Raw genomic sequence first — 10,626 nt, 5'->3', positions numbered from 1 at the left:
TTCAGTTTTTTAAAGCCATGAACTGGGACGTTTCTTACTTTCTTGCAACCCAACAGTTAAACACATTGCATGAGCTTGTTCTAAATCTTTGTGTGTGGATGACGACGTTTGGCTTTGATAATGGGCTGCGTGATTTGGTTGTTTTGATATGAAACTTGGATGACTGATTGGAGCATTGGTTATGTTTGACGAAATGCGAAAGAAAAGTTGAAGATGATGAGTTCGATGGCTTGCATAAGCCTTTAGCAAAATTGCAGTTTGGCCTCCTAATTTTTACTTAATTGTATTATGGCCCAAAACAATCTGGAAAATTGAACCAATTTTACCATTTTCAAGTTTTAATCCCTTTTTTTTTTTAATGTTTTAAGAAGTTTTTGGTCAGAATATTTCTCGGTTTTAAGGCGTAAATAAAGCTCAATGATTTTTGTTGATTTAATATTTGGGTTGGGTTTTGTAAGAAGGAGAGTTTTTAGGTTTAGGAGGCGTTTGGTAAAAGGGTATCGGAACGAAGAAATGGAATAAACTCCATAATTGGTGTTTAATTCACTGGTATGGGAATTGAAATTTTGGAATAATTTTTAAAAATTTGACATTCCTCCATAATGTTATTTTGGTTTGGTTTTGGGAATGGGTTTTGATTTTTTTGATTTTTTTTTTTTGGGTTTCGACTTGGGCTAGGAGGGCAAAGCCTAACTGGTTAGGCTTGAGTGATTAAAAGATGGGCCGGACTGCTCTTGGACTTTTGACCGGGTTTAGGAATTTCTTGCCCAAAGAAATAAAAATGATGGCCAGTGGCTTGTTTTCTTAAGAAGATCTAAGGCATAAATTGCATTGCAGCCCCTATACTTTTAAGTTATTTTATTATGATCCTAAGAACTTTAGATTTATTTTAATTAGGTCCCTAATTTAATTGCAGTTTGGTTTCTAAACTTTATTTTTCTTTTATTTTGACCCCTAATCTTTATAATAATTATAATTTGATTCTAAAAACTTTCTTAATTTTTGTAATTAGGTCATTGACAGTTTTGATTTCTTAAATACAAATTGTCTATCTTCTTTAATTGTTAATTATACTTCATTTAAGTGCTTTATTGATAGATTTCATGATTATTTCCATTTCTTTATAATTAAATTAGTACTTTGATCATTTTGTTGATTTTGGAGCATAAACAGAGCAAATTTTACCCCATTCAACCACAACTTCAAGATGGGAATTGGCATTGTGGCCAAGCTGAATGGAACAAGAATCATAGCTGACTAGGCACTAGTGGATAGAACCTCGCTACTGGACATCCAAGATGAAGTTGCAGCAGTGAGACTGCCACTCATCAAAGTAAGGCAGCTTGGTTGGCACAAGATTAAAGTCATAAACTTCAATAAACATCTTATTGCCATGCTGAAAAGTGGGAAAGGAGACAATCCGAACATAGTCACCTTAGTGGAAGATATACTTGCTCTAGCTAATCTGTTTCAAATGTGCTTTTTTGAAGTAGGAAAAAATAGTAATATGTCTCTATGTAAAAGCATTAGTCGTTATGCTCTAAGCATAATTATAGATGGAGAGAGAATTTTTGTCTCTTCTTAGTGTCATCGTACACTTTGTATAGGTGGTTGAGCCGTTGCTCAAATATTGTAAAGTTTGGTTTGCTATAAAATTCATCTATCGTTTCCGAAAAAAAAAAAACCACAACTTCAAAGGAGGTAACCTCTTTTATCATTTTAAATTCTTTTATCTGCTCCAATGTATTTTTATGTGTAATTGCATGTTTCGAATGTTTTTTCCTTTAATTACCCATTTTATTTATTTTAAGTTTCATTTATTCTATTTAATTTTGATGATTATTTGAGAGGCATCTAAGTGCCAAGTTGTAATAGATAGCTGCTCAAGACAATGCATTTAGTTAGGCTATGTAATAGATAGGTTTTAATTTTTGCTAAAAATGTATTTAGTTAGATAAATATAATAGTTAGATTATTATTTTTTAAATTCCCCCCTTAGATTGTAATTAGGGCCCCAAATGTAACAGTTAGGTTTTTATTTGCATTTATTTGCTTGTGTGCTTGCATGCTTGTGTGCTTACGTGTTTATTCGCTTTCATCAGGGTTTTGTATCTAGAAATTATGCACATGTGTTATGTGTTCCATGTGCATTATATGTTTACTCGCTTTAATTATGTTTTATATGATTTATTTAGTTATAATAAATGCATGACGTCATCACACTAGTTGTGGCATTTCTCCCTGATTTTTCACTAGTCCAACGTTAGTAAAGACTTGTAGAAATGGGTTAGTTCAATGTTAAACCCCTCTAGACTATTTTCATGCTAGAATTCATACTTTGCTTGACATTTATTGCATTTCATGCATACTTTTCACTTTTACGATCCTTTTTCTCATTTGGCATGATATTTCCTTTATATTATCTCCCTTCTCTTTATGTGCGCGAAACATGACATTTAGATTTGCATACTATTTAGGAAAATTAGAAGTAGATTAGTTCATTTGCTTGATTAGGTTAGGAGAGTCACCTTTCAAATATGAGAAATGAACGAGTGTAACTTTTTAGTCTTAACACGCTCTCATCCTCTCTATAAAAAGAAAAATTAAAGTCACGAATCTGAGTCCCCTATACCCGTTATGTTGTATTCCTCTCTTTTAGGTCACGTATATTTATCTATTATAATTTTTCTTTTCTTTGAATCTCATTCTTGCATATTCGTGACCTCTTCTAAGAATTATTTTTGGGCATCACAATTAATATGATTTGTACCAATTAAATTTTGAAGAGATATTTTGACCCTCTCGATATCTATTAGGTCTAGATTTGTATCCATATAGAAACATCCAAATGTGATAAATTTTATAGATTAGATTAAGAAAATTTTCGACTAAATCACGCAACTAACCTTGACTAGGATGAAAAAATGCCTTAGATCAAATCTTTGCCTTCCTTTTCTTCAACCGTGACTCTTGAACTTTTTTCTCTTGTTTTCGAAAAATTGGAGTCGTTTAAAAAGGATTTTGTTTATTTTTTTATTAAAAAACATATTTTTGGGTGACTTGATACACCTTAACTCAATACCAAGTGGCGACTCCTATTTTTCATAAAAATCTTTTTTAGACTATTATTGTGGGTCAAAACCATCGCATTTCTTAAGTCCCATTTTAGACCTTTTTTCTTTTGTTTATTCTCTAAAATAAAGAACTCATTTTTCAAATCAAAAAATTCATTTTTCTAACACCTAAATAGTAAATACTCATAATTTATTTTATTTCAAAAATGGGGTGCGACAGTACTTTTATGTTCTTTAAAAATTCATATTGATTAAATTCGGTCCCTATCTAAGTTTCCAACTAATTTTTTTGTCAAAATCCACTATGTGCCTTGCACGTGATAATTTTTGAAGGGTAAAATTGTGAAATCAAAATTTACATAATTCAATCCATAGTTCCTCATATTTCATAAAATGAATTTTTTTTATCCCTCACATTTCACAAAATGAGTTGTTTCGTCCTTCATATTTCACCAGATGAATTTTTTATTCCTCATATTTTACAAAATAAATTTTTTTCATCCTTCATTGATCATATGTATGAATAATTTTTTAAACTCATGTATATATCTATTTGATTTCACATGAACAATACGAATAGCATGTAATATATCTCTATTTAATTTTAGATAAAATTAAAATAGATATATATATATAGGGGTTTAAAAAATTATTAATTTTTCACTCATGTTCATTTCTTTTTACTCGAAAATTGAAAACAAAGAAGAGATTTAATTCTAAATATTATCAAGTGTTTATATCGAATTAAATTTGGACAGAAAAATAAACAAAGAAAAAGTATGACAAAAAGAAGTAAGTGATTGACATTTTCAAATTTTAAAATAATCACAATACAATAAATTCAACTGTTGGTCTTAAAAGTGGTGAGTGAAAATTTCAAATTTAAACTATAATTTGTTAGCATGACTATAGAATTCGAATTAGAACCGATTAATTAGATGATTTTATTACACAACTCAATAAATGAATTATTATCAAAATAGAAAAGGCTACAAATATTGAATATATTCACATGGTGAAAACAAATATATATACATGGCTTTAAAATAGAATTGTTAGATTTAAACCCACGTATATATCTATTGAATAGCATGTGTACAACTACAACTAGTCTGTTTAGGTGAAATCAAATAGAAATATAGTACATGCTATTCGTACTGTTTAGATAAAATCAAATAAATATATACATGGATTTAAAAAAAATTTATTCGTACACATCGTCAATGAGGGATGAAAAAATTCATTTTGTGAAATGTGAGAGATAAAAAATTTATTTTGTGAAATGAGAGAGACAAAATAATTCATTTTGTAAAATGTAGAGGACTATAGATGGATTATGTAAATTTTAATTTGAAAATTTTATCCCTAAAAATGATCACATACAAGGCATGTAATGAATTTCGACCAAAAACTGGTCAAAAACCTAAGCAGAGACTAAATTTGACCAATGTGAATTTGTAAAAGGCGTAACATTATACTTTTAAAAGTGAGGGACAGAAAAAAAACATTTTACAAAATATGAAAGACATTTTGAATGATTTTCCCTTCAGTATTGTGTATCTTAAAAAGCCATAACTTCATTGTTACAATCCGTGTAAAATGTATGTTAGAAAAGTAATTTTTTTTTGTAGAAATTCTTTCATTAGATTGTACTTGGTATGTTGGATAAATATGGAGTTCCTTGTTGAATATATTGGTACACTGATTATTTACATAAAGTTTCTATTGGGAAAACCTCCTGATGAGTTGAAATAATCGAGAATTAGATACACCTTTTTGCCACGGGTGGAACACTATTTACTTTCGATAAGTTTAATTGTAAGAAAGGAGTTTTGCAATTATGTGCACTGTTCAAATGTGTCAACTGAACTGCATACCATCTATGCTTAAATATCTTTAATTCTCACCAAAAGTAAAAGCTAGTATTATAAATTCGTCCTTTAATTTGAAACGTTAATTTTGTTATCTTATCATAAATGAGACTAATCTTTGTTTCCTTAACTGAAGAATAAATGAAACCTCCAGTCCTTTGTCTGCCAATTTCCAATTTGTAACGTGAAAAGCAGCGATGCATGACATTTTCAATGTCATTAAAACATTTCCTCCAACCTTTCAAACCTTGTATAAATAGTCCTAATTAAGCATGTGCTTAACAACCCCAGAAAATAAATCTCATCTCAGTGACAAAAGAGAGAAGCTAAGCCCCTCAAAAAATGGCCTCTTTGTTCAACTCTTCCTCAATGCTGATTTTCTTCTTCCTGTTCTTGGTCTCTGTTGTTCCCTCTTCAATAGCCAATAAGCCTAAGGGACTTGACATCCAGCATACAATTTGCTCCAAAACATCAAACCCTCATGAATGTTTGAACCTCGAACATGTCAAAACTTCCAAAACTTTAAAGGCCATAACTAAAGCCTCAATTGATGTGGCATTACAGGAGGCTAAAGATATCCATACTAAGATCAATGCAGTTTCCAAGAAAGAAAAAGATAAACTTTTGAACAATTTATATTGGCATTGCTCCAAGAACTATAACGATGCCATTCGTGATCTTACAATTGCCAAGAGGTGTTTCAATTCTCATAAATTCGACAACATTCCTATTGAGACACTTGATGCTGAGCAAGAAGTTCAAGCTTGTAAGACAGTCTTCCTTGCAGCAAAGCGTATTCCTGCAAATTTAAAGAAAGGGAATGAGGAATTTTATCTGCTTGCTCAGATTGCTAGGCAAAGTTCTGAAGAGCTTGTCAAGAAAATAAGTGGGCCTTGAAGTTTGATCGATTGAATAGGTTTTTACTTTAAAAAGATAATGAGGGTCGAGGGTCTTTGACTCTTTGTTTGTTCGGACAAAATTGATTTTCAACAATTATATTCTCCCTTCCTCCTTGCTCCTTTTTCCTTTTTTTTTTTTTTTTTGGGGAAAATTGGGTTTTCACTTCGAGATTGTTAATTTTGTCACTAATGAAAATGACTCTCTTTTTTCATCTATTTTGGTTAAAAAAATTTCGGACAAAATGATTTTTAGGTAGCCCTTGGAAAGATAAGCTAATTTAATAAAAATTCGTCACAATAAAAACAATCTTGTCCAATGAAATCATTGTGGTTGATGCCAAAATTTTCAGCATCATCAATTACTATTACCATAGAATGCCATAAAACTATTCCTAGATCATTTTTTACCATGCCTCTTCACAGCAAGATGGCCCAATGAAGATAGTTGTAAATATGAACTACGCGTTATAGAATTTACCCATGTTTCTCGAGTTATTCCTTGCCTGGCAAAAGAAATCTACATCTATATAAATTTGAAAAGAGGTTTTTAGCAACAAACCTTCATACACCGTTCCATTCTTAATTTCATTTTTCTAGCATTTTACATTTAATTTATGTTATAAAATGCATTATGTCCACGTTTGAGTCACACGACTACGTTTCTGTCAAATAAGAATTCCACTCTGACTAATGTTCCTCCCTTCACACACCTTCCCACTCCAATTAATACTCCTCCAATTAACAATTCCACTCCAATTAAAACTCCTCCAACCCAATAATAAAAGATAACAATAGGGGTGCAAACGAGTCGAGTCGAGTCAAGTTTTGGCCTTATCGAGTCGAGCCTTAACTTAATTTCATCGAACTCGAACTCAAGCTCGAACTCGAAAAAAATAAAAAATAATTATTTTATTTTAAAAAAAATAAATAAAATAATATTTTTTCTTAATAAATAATAAAATATTAAGGATATTTATGTAATTTTACTATTAAAAATAAAAATAAATATATATATATATATATATACTCGAGCTCGCGAGCCGGCTCGCGAGCTAACGAGCTTAATGTTTTGAGCTCGAGCTCGATATTGATCGAGCTCGAGTCGAGCTCGAATCGAGCGGCTCGATTCGTTTGCACCCCTAGATAACAACATAATTTGACCAAAAAATCGCAATTTACTATCTCTTTCAACTTCTTTCTGGTATCGGTCTCTTTCAACTTCCTTCTGGTATCGATCATAGCTCTCAACTTAATTTCACCATGGCATGCCCGCTTACAAGCATTCCACCAATGCCTAAATTTCAAATTTGCCAGATTGCAAAAGGAGGAAACATTTGTTTACAATACGGAACCTCTAGTATCAATCATAGCTCTCAACTTAGTTTCACCATGGAACATGCCCGCCTACAAGCATTCCACCAACGCCTAAATTTCAAATTCGCCAGATTGCAAACGGAGGAAACATTTGGTTACAATACGAAACATACACCACAACGATCCCACACAACAATTCGAAAAGTTCCAACAACTTTGCCTTGACGAACGAGAAATCTCATGTCAACTACGATGGATAAAATTCCAACTACATCGATTCAAATGTCACACACATCAAATTAGAAATTCGGTACTATTTATTCTTTAAATATTGGCATTTTGATTGTAATAAATTCAATATTTTCAAAACATTTTTTTCTACAAATTTTGATTTATACTTACCAAAATTCTCGAAATGAAGCTTGACAATAGCTCGATTGACTTTGTGTAATAAATTTGCTACTGATGATGGTGAACATCTGCATCAAACTGTTGCAAAAAAATAATGTTTTACTAGCCTATGGTATTTGTGTAAGAAATTATAAAGGTAAATCAATTTCTTTTCACTTTATTTTATTTAATTTTTATAGTTTATTAATAAATATAGCACATTATGCAGGGCCATCAATTTGTACAATTCGAGCAAGCAAATTTTATGTCAATCACTACTTGGATTTTGCTCAATATCTACACAGTTGGTAAGTTTTAAAAATAACAAATTATTAAATTATTAAAAATATTTCATACACTCATGAATATGTATCTGAAAAATATGTAGGTTTGAAAATGATAAATGTGCTCAGAAATTAGTTAGTGACGTTGTTGCGGTCATGCAATTTTATAATGTCACGGACATTGTTGATATCAAATGCTAAGAGAATACGGATATCCGAATATGCATTCACACCTATGGTAAAAATTCTCTCAATTAATTAATTAATGAACAATTATCTACATATTATTTTGAATTAATAATTGTAATCTATACATTTTTTAAATGGTTTTAGGTTAAATATTTTTGTGTACTTGCTTACATTCAAAGCATTAATATAGACAATATGTTTCATGACTTAGGCAAAAATTGTGGACAATCATGTCAATCTCATTTTTTCAAAAATAGTGTGTATCCATTGTAATGACGTAGTCGATACTATTGTCAAGTAATTATTTTAATATCTCTGTAATTTTATTTACATTTTTTTGTTATATATCACAATTTCTTCTTAATAGATACAATATTAAAATACAAGTTAGAGATTCCAGTGGTAATCTATACCTCACTCTTCAAGACAGGTATGCATGATTCATATTTCATTGTAATGCTTCTTATTTTAGAGATTTAAAAGGGAAGGCATAAATTATTTATACGTATATGTTTTTATACAATATTATTTACAAACTTTCTAAAACAAATGATAATTTTGAATTCTTTGCTCTTAATTGTTAGGAAAATTGAGGTACACTATTCGACCAACACATTAATTCATGCAAAAATTATGCATTCTTATTTATAGTACTAATTCCACAAATTTCAGTAGAATTAATTAAACCCCCAATACTAGCATTCATACTCAGAGTTGATTAATTGGTGTGAATAATGTTCCTACATTCATAGAAGATTATCAAATCGAAGGCAAAATATTTGTAAGCATTTCATTTACTTATTAAATTAAATATTCAGTTACATTTAATTGAACCCTTATGTCGCTCAATTTATGATATAGATTTCTACTTTTTTTTTTTTTGCAGGATCCAACTTTCATCAATGTGGTAGTTTATAAATAATGGGGATGTTTTTATCATATATTGAACTATTGGTACAAAATCTCATTTTTTTTAACTATACTTTCATGTGCCCTAAATTATACGAACAATTACATACATTCCTTATTCTTTTTAAATTCCTTCATTGATTATAATTTCTTTCAAAAATATGATCTATTATGCGTGCTCGTAGCACGGGTGTTTAGACTTGTGACATTAAAAGGAGAGAGACATTACACTTTTTTAGTGGTTTTTTTTTTTTGGGGATATGATTACATATAACCTACAATTGTGGGATCAATACAAGAGATTAGAAGAGATCATAACTAATTTCAAACTATAACAAACCCCCCATCTTTGGTGGTATAAATACTAATATGAAATTAGAAGCGACTCATACTTTGGTGAGACTTGAACCCAAATTCTCTATATCCTAAATTCTCAACCTGGACTAGTAAATCAAGGCCTCATAGGTTTTTTCAAGGGTAATTTTATCTACTCTGGATTTTTCAATTCAAGTAATCACTTTTCAATGAGTAAATTAAGTCAGCAAAACATAATTACTTCACCAAATTGATTTTCAACTAAGATTCACCTTTTGGTTCACGGAGCTACTGTGACAAACAAGTTTTAACACACAACTGCAGGCTGATACATACAGAAATAAAACGTATGGCATTTTGAGCCCACCTGTGAGATTCGGTCCCCGAACTTTGTGTATGATTTTAATTGTACTAAAACTGTCTTCATTTGGAGCTCTACGAACAATTTTCCTAAGTAACCTGTTGTAGGAATAAGCTTATCCTTTCATCCCTTTGGTTTTTTTCTTTTTCTTTTTTTTTTTTTTAAATCATAGAATTTTTCTTTAATTTCATTTAGTCGATCAAGACTGCAAATGAATTGGACATGCTCGCGAGCTGGAGAAAACAGAAGTTGACATTGACATTGGCAGAAATCTTGAACTAAATAACAACACAACCCCGAAAGCAAAACAACAACAGAATCACAATTAATTGGGAAAAAAACTCCACAGAATCACAAGAACGATAAACTTCATATCTGCAAACAATTTCATTTAAGCCAGTCAATCTGACACACATTTCATTCAAAAACAATAAAAATTTTGACCAATTTATTCATGTTTTGTAATAACCAAGAACTTAAAATGAAAAAAGTAAGATACCCTTCAACTTCAAGAAGAACAGCAAGTTCTGAGATGGGTTCTGATCAACACTGCTAGTAGATGAGCTTGAGGCATTATTACACATAAATTGCAACCTTTTGGCGTGAAACAGCCTTGAATTTGAGGAAGTATGAGAAAATAGAGGAAGATTATGGAGACATGGAGATGGGTCTCGGGAAATCTACGGTAGTAGTATAATCTAGTACTAGCAGTACTAGTACTTCTGCTGTTGCAGCTGTGGCTGAAGCCGAGGATGGGCTGTAGAATCGAACATCAAGAGGATTCCATAGGAGGAGGGCTGGGAGCAAATTCAGCAAATGGTGGATTTTCTTGTGAAAATGATGGTAACAGGAGTTTCTTGATATTCCACAGAACAAACAAGTATGCAAATCCCTTAATTTTTACATTTTCCTCAATTGGCTTTTATTTTTTTCCCCTTGTTATTTATTTAAATTTTTGAATGTTGTAATTCTCTAGTAATTTACTTGGAATTATGGAGAAAGCTATTTCTGATAAGTTAG

At 30.9% G+C, this 10,626-nt stretch overlaps 1 protein-coding gene across 1 annotated transcript; it reads left to right on the top strand.

Annotated features, from left to right (window-relative positions):
* The first annotated feature begins 5,287 nt into the window (after window positions 1-5,287).
* LOC140014210 (pectinesterase inhibitor-like) lies at window positions 5,288-5,842 on the top strand. The gene has a single exon (XM_072064636.1). It carries the CDS (start codon window positions 5,288-5,290, stop codon window positions 5,840-5,842), a length of 555 nt encoding a protein of 184 aa, XP_071920737.1.
* The last annotated feature ends 4,784 nt before the right edge of the window (window positions 5,843-10,626 follow it).

Source organism: Coffea arabica, chromosome 9c (genome assembly GCF_036785885.1).
Source record: "Coffea arabica cultivar ET-39 chromosome 9c, Coffea Arabica ET-39 HiFi, whole genome shotgun sequence".
In the NCBI taxonomy this organism is placed as follows: Eukaryota; Viridiplantae; Streptophyta; class Magnoliopsida; order Gentianales; family Rubiaceae; genus Coffea; species Coffea arabica.
Note: the sequence above shows the minus strand (reverse complement) of the source record. Positions and strands in the feature narration are given on the sequence as shown.

Excerpts from the sequence above, each read along its gene's own strand:
- LOC140014210 (XM_072064636.1), top strand. The coding sequence starts at position 5,288 with ATGGCCTCTTTGTTCAACTCTTCCTCAATGCTGATTTTCTTCTTCCTG.